Source organism: Acyrthosiphon pisum, chromosome A2 (genome assembly GCF_005508785.2).
Source record: "Acyrthosiphon pisum isolate AL4f chromosome A2, pea_aphid_22Mar2018_4r6ur, whole genome shotgun sequence".
NCBI classification, from domain to species: domain Eukaryota; kingdom Metazoa; phylum Arthropoda; class Insecta; order Hemiptera; family Aphididae; genus Acyrthosiphon; species Acyrthosiphon pisum.
In genome coordinates, this window is record NC_042495.1 from 52,387,834 (window position 1) to 52,408,511 (window position 20,678).

At 30.0% G+C, this 20,678-nt stretch overlaps 2 protein-coding genes across 2 annotated transcripts in view; both read left to right on the forward strand.

The window, feature by feature from the left end:
* Positions 1-20,678, forward strand: part of LOC100569180 (protein tincar) — an 80,707-nt gene that overhangs the window by 571 nt on the left and 59,458 nt on the right. The window lies entirely within an intron of this gene.
* LOC103308316 (52 kDa repressor of the inhibitor of the protein kinase-like) lies at positions 13,518-16,447 on the forward strand. Its single transcript, XM_008181484.1, has 4 exons — positions 13,518-13,599; positions 15,131-15,739; positions 15,813-15,957; positions 16,300-16,447. The coding sequence occupies exons 1-4, from the start codon at positions 13,518-13,520 to the stop codon at positions 16,445-16,447; spliced, it is 984 nt and encodes a 327-aa protein (XP_008179706.1).

A 20,678-nucleotide genomic window follows, 5' to 3' on the forward strand; every position in this document is an offset into this window, starting at 1 on the left:
TAATTGGAGTTTCGTTTTCTCTAAATCTCGATTTGTTTTAACGAGTTCACTAAACTATACTGCAATAATTCTCGTGAAAAACAACCTAGCTTTTTTTCCGGTTGATTTGTACAGTATGTTACGTACCTACTACTATAATAATATAACTTGTGCGCTTACGATCCACGTTACAGTAATAATAGATGGCAATTTAATGATATAGGTAGGTAGGCGCGACGTTTCGTTTCACATTCGATATTGTTATTGTTTCACGCGATCATACGTGCTATAGATCTGGCGAATTTACGATACTCGTTTACGAGAAAACGAACAAGTGTCCTGGGGGGAGTATCACGAACCTTATAAGTGTTATATTACAATATACAGATACCTAGCTATTTCTCGGTATCTTGAGCTGGTTACCCTCACGGCCACGCGCTCACGTTGAAAGTTCTTTGGCGATCTTATAGGTGTTTATTATTGTGCCTACATATTATAATATTTTATTTCTGAATGTTATTTGTGTTCATCAATTATGTGAAGTATATATAATAGTAACGTGAAAATCATGTTACTACATACCTAGGTACCTACATATTAATACTATGTTCGCAACATACTATTATGTCGGCAAGATGTATATTGTTTGTCGCATCGAATAGGTTAGATAAAGTTACTGTCTATACGAATAATACTAAACGTTTTAAGCTTTTAACTCTTTAATGTTTGCATTATAGCAGCGAGCACTCTTGATATAAAGAGTATATTATGTTAACAAAAACTATGATACATTAAAATGGCACCTAACAATCCCAACGTTTAAAAAAATAAAAAATAGTATAACCATATTTTATTAAAGACTAAAGAGACTATGCTCGGATTTGGATGACTGTGTAGTAGGTACATCTGGTCTGGTAGTTAATTATAAAAATTAATTGTCCAAAGCACTCTGAGTACGTCTCTTTTGAACGACACTGTTCACGTTTGGTTTTTACGAGAGTACTGTAATAATACAACTATATAATAATATATCGTACCTATATTGTTTATAGTTTATACTTTCGCTAATGGCCAAGAATGCATTTCGTTTAGTTATAGATGAGCTGCGTATGCTTTTCAAATATATATATATTATTCCTAATGTTCCTATATAAACAAAGACAGGTCGTCGAAATGTCACTTTCAGATGAATAGATGAGTTAATTAATATCATAGTTGAAACATAATAAGTACAAACCGGTAATTTGCACTCGTAAAATTAATAGCCACTTAATAGGTACCTATACTAGCTGTATGTACGAATGAATTATTCTAATATTATTTTTGACAGTTTTGTTTATTAACATTGAAACAATTAAGGAATTTTGAACGGCTCGTCTTTTTGTACATAATATTTTATTATCTCATTGCACATTTAGGTATGCACATTATTTTTTTCAATTATTTGTTGTGTTTTGAAATTATTTTTGTAATTGAATTCACTTTTAGCTAAATTATCTCTGTAAAATATAGTAATTGTATGATACATAATACATTGCTTTATCTTTTGACTTTCGCTCATCTTACACAATTATTACTGCCATTTAAATTACGTTTCCAAACTTATCTGAAAATCTTTACAGTTCTCTGTAAAAGTTTATGTTTGAAGTATTCAAAAATATTAATTTATTTTTCTCGGTTGTTCAATTTCCATACATTACCATTTAAAATGAACTAAGATATCTATTGGTATTCTTGTAGCTACTTATAATATTTATTATATTTATTTGTGAATTTTTATGGTCCATTGTTGTATAATTTATTTTAATATTCATTGGTAATTTTTTAGTGTTATATTTGAATCTTTAACTTTATCTATTTTCGTAAGTACTAAGTAGTGTCGTGACTTATACGTAACTATAACATGCATATAAGCTCCTCAATTGAAAGTGTCACCTTTGGGTGGCTTCTTCCTTCAATTAATACCTATAGGCTATACTCATTTTTTTCTCTAAGCATATGTGCTTATTGTGTCAACTGATATAGATTATATATTAATCATTTAAAAAATGTTGTAAATATTTGTATCTACTTTGTTTATAAAGTATTTTATACAAAATACAATATCTTTAACTAATAGAACCCAATTAAAACTAAAAATTAAAATTCATATTACAGTAGATGGAGATTTCTACGACTGAAAATTAAAAAGAATTTGGTTTTGCCAGTGAGTTACATACCTATATAAAAAATAGTAATTATGCATTTTATCATGAATCTTAAATTAGATAATCGTTTTAATAACTTAGGTTGGTACCTAATAAAAGATAATTCAGAAATTATGATTTTCCTGTTCAATATTCCAATACATTTTTTGGTCAGTCTTTTATAGATTATTTGTGACAAATATTTTTTTTTATTATATGCCTATTAAATTAAAAAATAATAATAATAATTTTAGGCTATGAATGTTAAATGTGTAGTATATAAATATTTATTTCTAGAATTGGATAAGAATGACTGTATTAATGTTTAAAATATCTGTTTTTATTAATTCTTTAGATGTCAAATGTTATATCTTACATCAATCTTATATTAAGTTTAAATTATATTAATTTATTGCTTATATTTATCTTGTGTATCTAATATTTAGTAGGTAATCATAATAATTCCCTATATCCAACACAAGCTATAAAGGAGGTAGGTCAATTAACATTTTAATATTTTAACAATAATTGTTTTAATTGCAGAAATCATTTCTTATTTGTAATATTGTGTTGATTTTCTAAATAAAAAAGAAATATATAATGATAAGTATAAATCCTGGGGGAAATACATGGGCATATGGTACAAATGTCATATTTTATTATATGTACTTACTAAGTACCAATACTTTAAATCAACTTTGGTTTTATTCTTCATTAAGAAATAAATCTAGTAACCTTGCGGTATTGTGATTCTACACTTAGATAGTTATAGCTAAGAGGTATATAGTACTAGCTACTGTACCTAATGATTAATGCTGACAACATTTATTACGGTCCCTTTCTCAACATCCAAAAAATCTTTTCTTCTCCGACCCTTCGTTTATTTGTTCTATGTGTCCCCTCGATGATAATTTTACCAACCTTAATGGGCAATAAAAACGAGAAGGCAAATGCAGTATGGTATTATTTTTTCCGAGTGTTCAAACTTCAAATTTTATCTCTAAAGAAGTTTTAATAAAAAAATTATTTTCCCAAACTTTACACACTTTGATTTACTGTATACACGCACATAACAATTGAAAAGAAAACACTTCAAACTTATTGATAAAAATAATACCGGAACAATTTAGATCGTATCGGCATTCGGTACTTTTATTATAGTCTATAGGTACGTATGTTTGAACTCCGAAGTTTTTTCATTACTTATGACTTGTGAGTGGTTATGTTGTATAGCTGCGAACGTATAATAAAAAAAATATTTTGATTCTTCACGTATTGGGTTTTTATTTTTATTATTATTAAACAGTTGACAGTTTCATTTCCGTGTTTATATTTCGAACAGTTTCGAATATTATTCGATTATTCGACAACTCAACAGACGTGTCAAAATAATATTATTATGATATAAACACGTTAGACAATGCTATTATAATAATATATTATAATATACTATACTACTATTATAGTATATACAGTAATACAGGTACATACGCGTCGTTTTCAAACGGAAGTTAAATCCGTAAGAGTCTGCATAGTGTATAAACATACAGTATTGGCTTTTGAGATTCCGTGAAATAGGTACTACTTATGCAATTTTAAAATACCCTACTGAATCCATTCGTGAAATATTTCAAATTTCTTTTTTATATGAAGGGTGACAATTATAAATTTAGTTATTAACAATATCATCATGATATTTATTTTTAGTCATTCATTAATATCTTTTTTCTTTATGATTTGTTAGCAATAAATTATTTAGGTACATCTAAAACACTTCTTTGTCGTACCTAGTAGTGATGTTATTTCCGTTCCAACTGTTTTACCTATCATGTCGGTCCAAAATACCATAAGACATAAATCATGATAATATTATGATTATCCGTTGATTCCGCTGATAAAACCAAGTGATATTAGTGCGCACTTGACGATAATATAATATAATATACGGCCACTCAAAACACAATGCCTGCGTCCTAATTATTTTTAAACGCATATAGGTTTTGATGGTTATAAGTGGGTTAATAATATAATATTATAATTATTGTATACGTTTATAATAAAGGTGCGTGTTCAAAGTTCTTCGAGTGTCTCGTCTGCGCGTGTACATAAATGAGGACCCCCTCGGGTATGTGAATATTCCACTCGGGGGGACGCCGATCTACAGCCTGTCGTAGGTAGCGCCGGTCGCTCTATAAAATATGATCATATTGGTCGGCGCAAAAAAAAACAAAAATATTCGACTCGTCTTTTAACGATATTTGTCGTGCTGTATTCTACGCGTAATATCATAATATACATAATACGGCGTACAGTCAAAATGTACCTAAACTTATATAATAATATTATATTATATTATAGTGTATAGTTTTCACGGAGACACGAATAATATAACGCAAGTCGGTTGTTTTCATTGGCGCTGGCCGTCGGCGACGGGCGGCGCGGTGTCGTCGACCCTCGCGTGCACTATTTTTAAAAACGTCGGCGCACACTCCAAATTCGGACCAAAAAACCGCGCGTCCTCATTTTTCCCCCTGCTATATCGCAACCACACGCGTCATACTCAGCTGTCAGCCGATAATTCTCGTGTGTCTAGGTAATAATATATTATTATTATAATCGTAAGTATCACAGCGTATCGAGTCTATCGCGTAGTCGTGGATTTTGAGCTACTATACTACTATTATATCATATTAGTATAATACTGCATGCTATAATGTATAGTATACGAACTACCGGCGACCGCGATAAAAGTAGGATGTATGGCTGTATGAGACCATATGTCCCTCAGCTGATGCTAGAAAAACGGTATTTTTCAACAAAAAAAACACATGTGTAATCTGAGAAAATAATACGACATCGGCGGCCAGGTGTTGTAAAAGAATATTATACACTCGTGTTTATTATATATTACAATAGGTATATGTTAAAATAATAATTATATATATAAGTAATATTTCTTGTGTGCGCTTAGTGTGAAACCGGTTTCTACAATTTTACGAAGCCGTCCGTTTACGTTATTACCTGCACATACGGACGGGCCAGGGCCTAAGTTATATACTAGTATACCTGGTTACCGGTTGGCCAGGTGTAGTTTTTGTTTATGTCTATTGACTAGGCACGCGAGTGTTGTGTACCTACTTATATATACAATACATAGTCTTCCGGTTTTACGCCACAGTATCCAATTCGGTTTGGACGGTTTGGAATAGATATATCACGTATTATGTATTGTATTATAATATCATTATAGTTATAGCCTTATATCCCCCGTATGCATATTAACTTTTTTTTATTCTTTAATCGAATAAGCGGCCCGGGCGCGTGTCCTTTTCAAACCGCACCGATTCCATTTCGACAGTATACATAAGTATAAGCATACAGTAGGTATAGGTAATTACTTTATTAGTATAATATTATGCCGTTTAGTGTTTATAACATAACAATACTTTATTATATTTACTAATATTTTCGTTTTTTTTTTTTTTCGTAAGACCGTTCTTTTTTTTCTCTTCTAACGCCACCTATGTCTCGAACTCGCCTACACTAAACGTAGATTAATGTTATTTTGATGACATCACATGAACTTTATCTTAACATTTAAATTCACATCAAAATATGTTCTCAATTAAATAATGCCAGCTTATATAAAAAAACAAATTAAAACTCTTTTTAATACTATAATCGCGATTCGTTGTACACTAGAAGTTAGAGTATATAGAATTCTGAGTGACGTGAAAGTAAATAAGCCGATGGTTTTACCGAAGAAATGAAGTTTTTTCTTGTTTTATTTGGAATACACATTTAAGGACCTTGGAATATTGTTAATGTTAGATACACACAATTGATTATTGAACAGAAGTCGGATTCAGATTGCGCACTTTGGATCTGTCAAGATTGACAATTTTATTGTTATAGTTTTAAATATAATTAAATAGAACAGAAATGTTTTATTTTCTGATATTATTCATTTAGTTTTGATAATAGACAGTAGAATTTAAAATTGTCCATAAAATTAGGTTTGTCATTAGTTTTTATTAACTATTATATTATATTTTTATAGTTTGATAAGTTTTAAGTTATCTATATTTACAGGTATAAACTAATTGATATATTCAGTATATTGTAATAATATTATTACTCATTATAATAGTTATTAGTTATTACCTACTACTATAATGTCCAACACTATCATATGATACATAAATATTTTTATTGAGTTGTTCTAAATTTGCATAATTTGTATCCGCTTTGTAAAAATACATAATATATCACCAAATGTAAATTCATTATTGCAAGTTAAAGCATTTTCGTGATCGAAGAAGAATTTATCAAATTGTCAGGGCTCGGGATGATATGATGTATAAATAATATAACATAGAAACAGGTTTATACTGTACGAGTAGGTACTTATGACATTTTAGAACATCATGCATCAGAGTACTAAAACTACGAATTTAACGAAGTTATGTTGTGACAATAACATGTTACCTGCGACAGCACTACAGCAGAATTAGCGCAATTTTATCGAAACTAACTCGATATTAATAAATCGTACAAGAGTTGCATATGGCAAATTGCAAAACCACGAAATCGAAAAAAGGGCGGAAGTATGCTATATATACGTATATAATATATCGTGTACCGAATAAAGAGCTCAGCATCATTGAGAATCTCATCGTGACGCGCCCGGTGAAAATTTACGACCGGACGTTAAGGCAGTGCAATTTATTTTCCTTGATCGAGTTTATACCGTCTGTAGGTAGGTACTTGCTATATGATACGCGAAGGATCGTCCGGTGCTGTCGGCTGTACTATAGTAGTGCGACTTCTATGTATACATTATACGTATATAGCTATAGGTTATCTATACATCCGTGAAATTAGATTGTTAGCTTATTAAATAAGAAGATCAGACATCATGGTAGAGGCATGTAAAAGGAACAAGAAAAACGTAATAATATGGAATAACGATGTTCATACTTTGAACAAATTTCGTAATAGTGTAATATATTTTGTAATGTACTTGGAAGGTGAATGGTATTGTTTAATATTTTAAATTAAACTGTTAGCACATATTATACAGTCAGTTATTATGTTTTTGAATGTTTGATCTTATATACATAGGTAGATTGGAAATCGAAGTACATTTATATCTTCATTTTCACAAAAAATATGATTTCTTTTTACTTTTCATCATATTGGTATTTGGTATTCTAAGTTTTTAAATTGTTTTAATGACCTATAACCTATTTCATAATAATTTTGTAATTATAAGCAAAACACTTTTCTCAAAAATCCGATGTACTGACCGATGTGAATGATAATAATATTTTTTTTTTTAAACAAAATTCTTTATTACGCCATTTGTTGCAATTAGAACAATAAGCTTAAGTGATAATAGAACAAAAAAACAGACAGAAGAGACTGAAGGAAGAGGCCTCCCATTGGAGGTACTTCAACATGAATAAGATAATAATATTTAAAAAAAAAAAGGTTTCAAAAAATAGATTTGTTTACGAAAAATTTTTTTTTTTCTTCAAAGGTATTTTTGATTTGTCAAAATACAAATATTTATTTAGATACCATAACTTGCAGTTAAATATATCACCCTGTAACGCGTTATTATTCAATAACCGCATATAGTCAAAATTGTACGTCTTATTAATGCTTAACTCCACTCACCATCGGTACATCACACACACACACACACACACGTCACACACACATCGACCCACGTCATCGCGTTATACGGTGCATACAAACACGCGCATTTATATAATATTATATAATAAGTACGTACCTATACATGAGATTTTTATAGTGTTGTCGCATCCTCTTGGAACAATGCCGCGTGAAATTAAACATGTAATATCGCGTCGTATTACCACTCGACGTTGGACGGAAGAATGGACTTGTTGTGCATAGGTACCTATACAATATATTATATTGTATACCGCCAACCAGCTATAACACGTGGGCTGGGGGGGAGTAATGGCTGAGCAGAGGACTCACAACATTATATATTATTATATTGTGACCGATCGCGGACGCCACGGTAATACGGAAAGAACTAAGAAGTATTATTATTATTGTGATTGTCGTGCGTATAAGTTAGTATTGTTTGCTTGATTGCGTCTATTGTGCGTGAGTCGCACTAGTCGCACACGCGTACCGTGTTCAGGTCGCGGCCAGTTAAGTATTTCGTATAATATTATCATTATTATGTAATTATTACCGCGTGTTTAGTACTTCTATTTAGTCGTATTTGTCTACATCCCTCGCAAAAAGTTAAAATGGGTACCTGTACGATAGCGCGCCGCCGACGAGACGTGTGATGTATACCATGACGGACAAGGACGTCGGAAGGGATGCAAGTTGGGGCAGTTTCCCTACTCCCTCGGACTTTTTTTTTCTATGCAGTTTTCGTTGATTAATGTTTCAGGTCAATGGTCCAAAAAATAGTATTATATTATTACGAGTTTTGATATGAAATAGTATATTCAAATCGACATTAGGTATGTTTTATGAACATATTTTTAGTAAAATAGGTACCTTTTTTGTTAAGTTTCAAAGTTTGTATTACCTACTTTATTTATAATTATCAAAGTATATATTTTATTAATTTGTTAACAGTTTAAGTTTTAAACAAGTTTATTAATTATTATTCATAAGCAATAATATAGTCATGGAACATAGTACCTACGTTTATAATATTATAGTTATAGGTAATAAACGATTCATGTGAATTACAAATGATGGTAGTTTAGTTAGCATGAATATTGAATATAATTACATTTATCAGAAAAAAAAATCGTATTATTAAAATAGGACTGGTATCTCCTATTTGGTAATGATGAATAACTATCCCCACCACCACCCCCTTACAAAAATGTATGCGGACGCCCTTGATGACGGATAATCAGTATACGCTTTTGTTGGACTTCATAATATTACAACGGCGTAAAAAATATATTTTATCGATTTTGGTTCGCACGTGCCTGCAGCTGTAGCTGGGAACTGTAGGGAGAAGAGCGACGGGGGAAATAATCACCGCGCGAGCGGCCTTTTGTGTGCACGGCGGCGAAGAGGAGCAAACGCGACGACGGTGACGATGACGGAAATCTGAAAATATCTTAACGTGGCTCTGCTGCTCGTCGGCTATGCCTACTTATATTATTTTAACCTCTCAGGCGCACGTCGTACAGTCTATATTATTATGATTATTGTAGATATACCGTATTTTTTTTTTGTCCAAAAAAATATCCACTTACTTAAGAAATATATATTACGTTTATATATATATAACACAACGCTCACTCCGTCAATCAAGAGCACCGTAATTGCGTTTATTTTTAGACGCTCAAGACTATGCGATGGTGAGTGCCCCTTTTCCGGCACAACTCGAAATTCGAAAACATTCTGTTACGATTTACTGCGCCGCTATACAGGGAGTAACAGAAAGAACCGATTTTGGAATAACTTTTATTCTAATCAATATTTTGAAATGTTTTTCTTATATATAATTTATAGCCACTTGCGTTACACGTGTAATAAAAAAAAAATATTTTTTTATTTTTAAATACTGAAAATAAAAATTTTAAATTTGATTAAAATTTTTTTGAATAAATTCGAAATAACCAATTTTTGCATCTGATTTTAAGAACGATTTAGATGGTCAAAGCATTTATCTAAGTTAAGTAGTTTATTTTTTAGAATTTTTTTAAACATCAATATTTTTTTGATTAAATTAATTTGGTACCCAATAACTTTTTTAAAAATATTATTTTTGGAAATTTTCTAACATGATTATATTTCATAAACTATGTACTAATCATATAATTTTATAAATTGTTATAATACGTTTAAGTAACATCAATTTTTTTTTGTTTTGGTCAGTTCTTTCTGTTATACACTGTATAATATAATAATATGGACTCCACGCGTACATCATAATATTATACCTACTTACAGAGGCATTGTTGATGTTAAAAAAAATTGTAGATGACATCAAAACGAAAGTTTAATAAAATATAACCACCTTGAATACTTACTTAATACTTCATGCTTTATATTATGTCTTTTTTGTGTGTTTCTTTTTTTAGCATTTTCTACCAAGGATCTCCAACTAATTTATCGTCCCGATATATTATCTCAAGGACCTTTTACAGTAGACGACTATATTTTGCAACTTAAATACCATATACGTCTAAAACATATCACTTGGAAACTGTAAATTGCAATGCACCTACCTATGATAACATTAATCGTCAGTATAATATATATAGCATATTAATCAGCGCCCCTGAATATAATTCTGCTATCAAAATACTTTTATTTATTATTATTATTATTATTATTATTATTATTATTATTATTTATTTTTTTATTTTTTTTTTCACAAAAACGTGGTTAGTGGCTACACTACTGCGTGACTAACTGAATAATGTTAAATTTCCTTCTGTTGAAATCGCCTGACGCCTATAATAATTATTGTCGATTAAACGTTTAATTGTTTAATTTACACGACGGTTATATATAGTATGCATGGCTCAAAATCTGTCCTTATCTTGGAGCGCATTATTTTTTAAACAGTATTATGCACTGATAATCGCACAATTAATTATGCGTTATAATTATACCCACTTCATTATATTGTTATTATTATGACCTTAAAACGTGTTGAACTTCATATAGTATATTACTGCGATGGTAATACAACATAAACATTCAAACCCTACTCGTCTGCCCCTCCCCCCCTCAACGGGTCCGGGTATACAAATATAAACCAACAGAGATATTCTAGTTGTGCGTTTTTGTTGTGAAAAGTAATTTTCAAACGGTATACATTACACAATAAAAATGGTAAATATTTCGTTTGTAATGTTTGTACTAAATCGCTAAAACATCACTAGAATATTCTAACTATAATATCGACTGAAATCAATTTAGTATCAATAATTATAAGTTATAACTATTTGAAGATTAGCTATACATTTATATTATTTATACATGTTTGTTTGTTGATGTCCTGACTAATTTAAAATAACCTTTATACAATTTTTAAACTTTTAGGATTGTCTAATAACGAATTTGATGATTGAACTACCCAAAACATTATAATAATATTTAAAAAATAATGCTGATATTAAAATAGCTATATGTTTTATCACTGATATTAGGTACCTATTATATAGGTTAAAGTATTCAAAATTATTGGAAGAAGATTTTTATGATTTTCAAAATTACCATGGAAAACTAATAATAACCTATATTATGTATAATTTCAGAGTGATTCATATATTTTTCCAAATGAGGGTGTTGAAGTATTCCATTATATGCTTTATAAAACTTTTTATGATTCATCGCGTTTTTACCTCGATGGTTAGATTAATACTAAGGAACCTGTTTTTTTTCTTAACTATACTGACATATATAATTATTTTAATTGTTAATTTTTATAATATATCAGTAGTTATTTTAATGGCCCTAATGATATTTAATTAAATATTGGTAATTTATAATTACAATATTGCTATTTACTTTTTACAGTTTAAAATAATTCCACAGCATACCGAATTTTTCAGCATTCTATAGGTAGATATTTTGTATTTGTTGTGAGTTATAACTAATAACTAATAATCAGTAAAAAAAAAATATGCTTTTATATCATTACTAAACTACTACGAGTATATTATAGTTCTATTAAAATATTGAGTTATTTATCATAAATAATATATATTATTCAAACATAAGAAGATTAACTTTATAATTTAATAATAAACTGTAATATGATTATCAACATGAAGTTAACTAATTAAATTTGTACATATTTTTACGGTTTGAAACTTTTAATATTAATGCCCTACATTTTCAGTATTCAATTTTAACTACAGTTTTATCTTTGATCTCCAAAGATGTTTTATTACAATATTTTTGATACAATAACGCATAAGTTGCAATAATTATACGTTAAACTTTTTTTCAAAAAGTCAATATAGATACGTAATCTATATTTTCTTAGTTTACTATATTACCTACTTCATTACTTTTATTTATAGCTTTTAAATTAGTTAAATAATTAACTAGTATATTTTGTTGTTGTTTTTAATGTTGATATTGGTAATTTTTCATTTGCTTTGCATTAAAAACGATAATAGCTCATTTTTTTTTTTTTTTTTGTGTATTAAGTGAAAATATATAATAATTATTCTATACTATGGAATTATTAATTTTACTGGTTACTTTTTTATGGTAAATATTAAGTTATAAGTCATTATTTTTCCAACAACGAACAATTGACAGCGATTGATGGACAGCTCCGTAGCCTTATCGTAACTATGATATATAATACCTATATAATGTATACATAGTGACCCTTTTATTAGAATATAATACACATCATAGATATTATTACTGCATTTATAGTTTATATTATACGTGTGCACCAACTTAATTGTACAATTATATTTTATTGACGTGCATTATAATTTATAATAAATTGCAATAGTTTTCAATCAATAATACAATGCCGATTGCTGAATATGGTGCAGAAATGATGATAATTTGTCGATCTATTTGTTTGTAAAATGCATTGAGTTAGCTGTGGGGTAAAAAGTTACTTGGATTTAAAAAAAAAGTAATGTAGACTTTACTCTTCAGTGTCTTCACTCCACATTATTTTAGAATCAGCGTCATCGATATACGCTATCTATGACTCATTTGTTCATTGTGTGTCTCTCTATTAGTACTACCCCATTTCGTTTGCCGAGGGTGGAAATAGATGTGGTTAGAAGGTCAAACGTACCGTGTTTTGAATTAATTTTCATCACCAAAAAGAGCGGAGTAACTATAATTTTAATTTTGTAATAACGTTTAACGCGCCCGTGGAAATATTTAATTAAAATGCTGGAGATAAACCATATTATCATGTTTTATTAACATGTTGTGTATATATTATATATATATACCTTGGTTTTCATTAGCCAATGAATAAATTATGAAATATTCTCAATTTCTCAAACGTTTATAATCATTTATATATATATCTGAAAATTGATTGTACTACTTTTGTTTATATCTATCCTGTGTTTCTTTTTTTTTCATGGTATCGAGAACCGGAGGGGGGACTGCGCTAGCATTACGTCCCCTACCGTGTTTAAAATTACATAAATGTTATATAGTTAAGTAAATAATTATTAATTTGTATAAAATATTAATTTAATTTAATGATACTTATTATTAAAAAAAAAATTTAAAACGTGGAATTCACTTTGCTATATTATAGTGGGTGTCAAGTGAAATAATATTTATGGATTAAATTACTAAATATTATGTTTTGTTTGTGTTGTGGCTATGGTCTGCTGTGAAATGAACGTATTTATAAACAAATTGTTTTATCTCGTCATTGCATACTCTGCCACTTTGGTAGAACCAGGTAATCTTATTACTTGTAATAATAATTTTAAAAGTTCCTATATTATAGTTTAATAAATTATTTATGAACGTTTTACGTGGTTGACAATTCAATAAATAGACTTAATTGAACAATTATTATTATCTTTATCTCCATAGACTGAACGACTGAAGTACCTCAACTTATTGCATTATTCGCCACTACCATAATAATAATTATGGAAGAATGCACACCAATATTATACTCTTTTGTCAGCAAGCTGTATCGTAATCCTAAAGCTCACTGTTATTTAAATCCCAAACAACTGTATAATATATTTGGACATTGAAATATTCATTTTGACCCAACCCTGAAATGTATTCATAAAAATATATCGCTACCATAGTTTCAAATTATTGTTCGTGAATTATTAACCTCGGATTTCCCTCATTGAGTGTCTCAATAGTTTTGAAACTTCAAGTTTTTATTATTTAAAAAGTTAATGATGTATTTAACAAGAATTTAATAGTTTTTTATTCGTTTTGTCGGTCTTTGCTTGACTGGTTATACAATAGTTACTTTCGTGGTAAAAACTTTTTAAAACATATTTCTGTAATCCGATTACGAGTCTTGGCCCGTAGGTACCACGCCATCTTAGCGAGTTCAATCAAAATGTTTCTATTGTATTATATCTTAAAAAACTATATCACTCAAAAGTATAAAAGAATACTTAAAGAAATTTATATTATTTTTGTCCCGTCTCAAATCTAATACGTTTTTAAATTTGTGTGATATATTTTATAATAAAATATTTAATACAATATTGTATACGTAATTTCCAATTACATTTATAGCATAAGTCGCAGGGTGTAAAATAAAAATATATAATGTAATATGTATATTATGTTTAGTATTTCCGAGGACTGCCATAAGGTAATATTATTAAATTCAAACGTTTCGTGTTCAATGCTATAGTGTTTTATTTCTGACGTATAATACAGGCCATTATTAAGAAATACTGCACACATTCCCCTCCCCCTTTAAACAGTTCCTGTTTGTAACTCAACACCATACTATAATTTGGGACATTCTCAAGATATCCCTGCATTGAAAGTATATATTTTATTAACCAATAACTACCCAACTATAACTGAAATACTCATTAAATAGATGTTATTATGAATAACTACTAAATAATAAATATAAACATTAAACACACTATAACAACAGAAAAAGAAAATATATTAATTTGTATAGGTAGTCAAAGTTTCCTAAAACTATTTAAAAATATTTAACTTTATAGTGTATTATTTTAAATAAGATACACAACTAAATTATTTATTTAAATCCTCCAATGTACAACTAGTAAGAAATAGCATGGGCATCATCAAAGAAGTTTTATCATTTTTTAATTTATCTTCGAAACGCAATTTTATTTTGAAAAATAATCTCAGAGGTCAAAAACGATCAATTACTTCTTTATGTGAGACTAGATGGATTGAGCGGCACGATAGTATATTTGAATTTCAAACAAACCTGAAAGAAATAGTTGATAGTCTTATAAATATTTCAGAATGGGACGACCATGTTTCATCATCAAAAGCCAAAACTTTGATTTTTTCTATATGTAATTGTGAGTTTATTGTGACATTATTTACTGTTACAAGTATATTAAGCATTACTTCAGCGGCTAGTAAATTATTACAAAGTGTGACACAAGATGTTGCTTCTGCCACTAATTGTATAAATGACATTATAAAGACCCTAAATGACAAACGCACTAATTGTGATGTGCAATTTAAAAAAGTATTTGAAGAAAGTAAAAATGTAATGACTGAGTTAGATGTAGAAATTAAGCAACCAAGAATTGTAAAAAAACAAAATCAAAGGTGTAATACACCAGCCAATTCTATTGAAGAATATTACCGTAGAATATTATTCATACCTATTATTGATAATGTGTTAGAAGATATCAGATACCGTTTCTTGAATGACAAAAACAAAACAATTTCCTTGCTGATGCAACTCATTCCATCAAACACAATTAAAATGTCTTCAGAAACTAGTAATGAATTAATTCAAACAGTCGGTGACCAGTATGCATTCCTTAATTTTAATACATTCATGTTCAGAGGTGAATTAGAATTATGGAAGACTAAATGGACCACACAAAAGAATGAAGGTACTCAATTTACCCACTAATTATATTGTGTTTTGTATACAATTAAAATGTTCATTCAATTTTGTTTGTATAGGATTAAATATTCCAAATGAAGTGTTTTCTGCTTTTGATGAATGTTCTAACATATTTTTCCCAAGTATAAGAAAACTATTATTGGTCTTAGGTACACTTCCTGTCAGCGTTGCTACTGCAGAGCGTAGTTTTTCCACTCTTAGAAGGTTGTATACAAATTTACATTTATTTAATGAATCCAAACATGTTATATAATATTTGTTCTTTTGAACATGAATTTTTGTATTTTTAACATGTTTGAATTATAGTAACTTTATTAATTTTATTTGACGTTGCATTTTTATTTTATTTTACTATAAGTGTTATTTTTTTGCTAATAATTGATATTTAATTAGTACAACTATAGAAAATATTTACTATCTTATACTAAATATACTATAACTGTACAAAATAATAATACATGTAATAATAATACTATACAGTATTAAATAATATGCTTTTGCTTTAATTTTAAAGTATGCTTCTTCTTCAATTTGATTGCTTTTTAGGTTGAAAACTTGGATAAGAAGTGAAATGGGCCAAAGTAGGTTAACAGGTTTGGCGCTTTTGCATATACACAGGCAGCTTCCGTTAAACGTAGACAAGATAATAGACCGCTTTGCTAAGGATAAAAGATGTTTAGATTTTGTTATATAAACCATTAATCAATTAAATAAATTTGTATACTATAATGACTATGGTGATTTGTTTTTAATAATGTAACATTTCAGTGACAAGATAATAGACCGCTTTGCTTAGAATAAAAGATGTTTATGATACATCATAACACTCAGTATCTGAATCCCATGTAAATTAATAATATTTTTACTATTTCGCCCCCCCCATAGCCAAAGTCTGGAGACGCCCCTGACTAAATAATATTATGTCTATCAGAATTCAGAACTCATAAGCTAATAGAAAAAATTATAAAATGTTTGAGTATTTTATTTATAACCTTAAATATAATTAAGTAATGTACTAATCTTATTAATCTGCTTGTACATTAAGAAAATTTCGTATAAACTAAATTAGGTAAGTACCTAAAATACTATTGTGAATGGTGAAGATACAAAAAATAAAGAATGAAATAACTTATAGGTACAAATAACGCTATAATGTTAAGCCTACGTAAAGCTATTTTCTAAGCTATATCAATTGTACATTTGAACCACGAAATTATAAATTCATTATTTTTTTTATAGGATATTATTGTTATAGTTTCTTCTTCGATTTTGCCATTATTAAATATTAAATATTTTTTTTGCTTATTTAATATTTAATAAAAGTTGAAAATTGAAATACTCTCACAATTATATCAAACCATAACATCGGGCAATCGGGGTTACCAGTGTTTCCAAATTGATATAACAGTACATTGTAAATTGTAACAAAAGTGTTTCTGTTTCACCATAATTGATTATCAGTGACATAAATACTTTTAAACCAAATGACTTGAAACGTTTTATAAATTATACTCCAGGGAACATAATATGCGTATATTATATAGCGTGTCGCACCCCATCTTCGTATTGTATATTAATGCCTTTTTAGTAGTTGTATCATAAGTTATTTGTAACTTTTTTCTGGTCCGCATTGCACACATGACACACACACACACACAAACAGAACGAGTAATGATTATCACGAAGAGGGTTTATACAATATATAATACGGAAGCCCTTCTCCTAAAAACTTGTCCCATTTTTGGGGGTGCAGAGTTATAATAAATCGAATATATTAATATTTGTGGCAATGTATTGTATATTGTATTATGCTAAGTGTGAGTGCGAATTTTCTGTGGCTCATCGAATACACCGTAAAGCACTTGGTATAAAGTACTTATTTTTCCATTTCGCGATATTTTAAATAATATTATCTAATGCGATTGACTATAATATTATTACTATGTGTCTTTATTGTAAAATCTTTTATTGTATTGTGTTTTAGATCGGTAAATGATACGTACGCGGAACTCAGCGTAGGCACTTGTAACTAAGGTTTTTGAGCTTTTTCTTGCCATATTTCTTATCCTCATAGTCATAAAATAGAGTCATTAATGATTATTATCATTGTTGTCGTGAATTCGTTTAAAACAATATATGTAGCCATGTAGGTAGAGTGCAATTTATAGGCTGCAGTTGAAAATAGCGAGAAGTGTTTTAAAATTAAAAACGACCAAGAGACGTTGTTTGAGAATAGCACTCTATCGCGAACTCACTCCATACAAATGCTCATCGAAAAAAGAAAAATGAAAAATCTGATTCGTTGAATAGAATATTGTAGTATGGTACGAACGCGATGCGCGTCTGTTGATTTATACTCCGAGATAAATGATGATTAAAATAAATCAGCAATATTCGCCTGCAATGCTTGTACAATATTATACCGCAGTAACGTGGCGGTATAATTATATTGTATTTACACGTATACAAGCAAGTAAGTACGTATTGTATGCCTCCTACTTATACGGACGAGTGGAATAAAAACAACGCAAATTACTACACGTGTTGATCTCGTAGGTACACAATAATAATTAATAATAATATTATACGTACATCGTGGCAAAAACGTACACGTGTGATCGCGGGAGGGGTGTGTGCGTGTCATGCTGTATGATAATATTGTAATAATTTTATAATGCGTATTACACGTGTGTCGTCATATTATAATGTTTTAAACGAGTACAATCGAAAGTGTCATCGTCGTCGCCGTGATAAAAGCTGTGCCGCCGCGGCGTGGCAGTTGGAATAATTCAAGTTCCAAGCCGTATACAATATATATATGTATATATTATACTGTGTATATACACACGCGGCTTTGGCAGCGTGGTGTTTCCACGACGGCCGAAGGGTAACAAAACAAGAGCCCTCTGGTAGTGGTGGACGGGACGGAGGTGGTTATCGGTGGGACGGGGGGCGGTTGTCGGGGGTAGGTGTATCGGCAAGCTGTCTGGTCACCCTTCGAGCGCGAGCGTAACCATGGTAACGCGCCCACGTTATATACCGGCGGCAACACCCGCACGCTTATTACATTTATATATATCATACTACTCGTCGTCGTCGTCGCACACACACGCACACGCACACACGCACACGCAAACGTACGATATTTGTGAGTATAGACGCGCACACGCTATAGTGTATATTATTATATTTCTCTATACGGCCGAGGCGGCTTGCCACGTGCGAATCCGAAAAATCGAAACGCTTCGGTTGCTGGCCGTGGACCGTTTGCAATAATAACGATATCTAATCATATCTAAATTCTAAATTATCGTATTTGGCCGGCCGGAGACCTTTCCGCATTATTGCTATATATTACCGCAAATATCGTCGAGTTTTCAACATATTATTATATTTTATAGCACGCACGTTGTACCTATATTTAATATAATATTAGCAAAATATACGCGCGACTGTTCGGTTGTGCGAATTGAAAACTGATTAAGTGCCAAAATAATTATACAAGCAATCAACTCGGAATTATTTGTGATCGTGTTTGGTTTTAAATTCATAACTTAACGACTAATTAAGAAATTTGAACGAAATGTCCTTTGCCCGCGGAGTGTATACTGCATGACGTGTTGTACTTGTATTCGATGTTCCTTATTATATTACAGTAATAAAACGTCAAACGGTAGGTTTATTATTTTTTATACGAGATTTATGATAAACTGAAACTCTGCACCCGGCTTCTGTAGTAGACGATTTTATATGAATCAAAAATAATCACCAATTATTCTGAGAAGCATTGAAGTTTAAATGCAGATATATAAATGCTCGGTGCTTACAAATCCATTTATCATCTTCATCAACGGTTAAAGAGGAAATTTCCAATTCATTTAATTTGAACGGGCTGATTGATTATAATTCGACGATTTATTTGCAGATTGAAATATTAAATAAATTACACCGCGTTGTCGTTGTTTTTTTCAACTTTTCTATATTTGTTTAAATTAAATGGAGTATATTAATAAAAAGTTAAAAACAAAACAACTGTAATGAAAATGTTAAGAATATAGTAAACAACGAAAACAATAGGAGAAAGTGTGAATTCATATCATGTTAGGGACAAAACTGAAAGGACGAGAAAACCAACCACGAACTTAGAACAATCCAAATAGGCTCTATTAAGATTTTTTTTTTCAACGACGTGGCCAGTATTGTACTGATAATATATTAGTACCTACATATGCTTATACTGAGTGATATCAGGGTTCACTAATCGATAGGTTAATGTTTTTTTTTATTTTTAAGATTTTCTTTTAAATGTGAGAATACATTCATATTTGAAATGTTGGCGCACTATTTTTGCAGTCCAAACTTTAAATAAGTACCTATATACTTATAATTTATAAACTATATCCAATTAAATGCTATTGTTCGAAATTCGATTTTCGTGCATCGAAATCCTCAGGAAAATATTCTGCTTTGATGTACAAAATTAAAAAAACATGACGATTACGATAAAAACTGTGATTACAAATCGTGTAAAAAAAAAAAAAATCAATCACTTTCGTTTACCGAAAAACGACTATGGCGAGTGATAAGAGCACCACCGCTATTGCGTGTACGTATATAATAGTGCGTGGCCGTACGCGTGACAAACTTTACGCGTTAATTTAAACAAATCCCTCGGAGAGAGCAATTTAAAGCCACCACCACACGGAGGGACGGGTTAGGGCGTTTCTATATTGTACAATACGGTCGGTAACATTTTCGGACACCAAACACTGTTTGTAACGTATACTGCAGTGTGCTAACTGTATATTTTTAAACATTTGCATACGACAAATTGCGTGCATCCGAGGGTTCGGAATTCGTATCGGCCGCGGCACGTGCATACCTGAAAATATATATTATTCACCAGCAATACAGGGGTGCAGGCC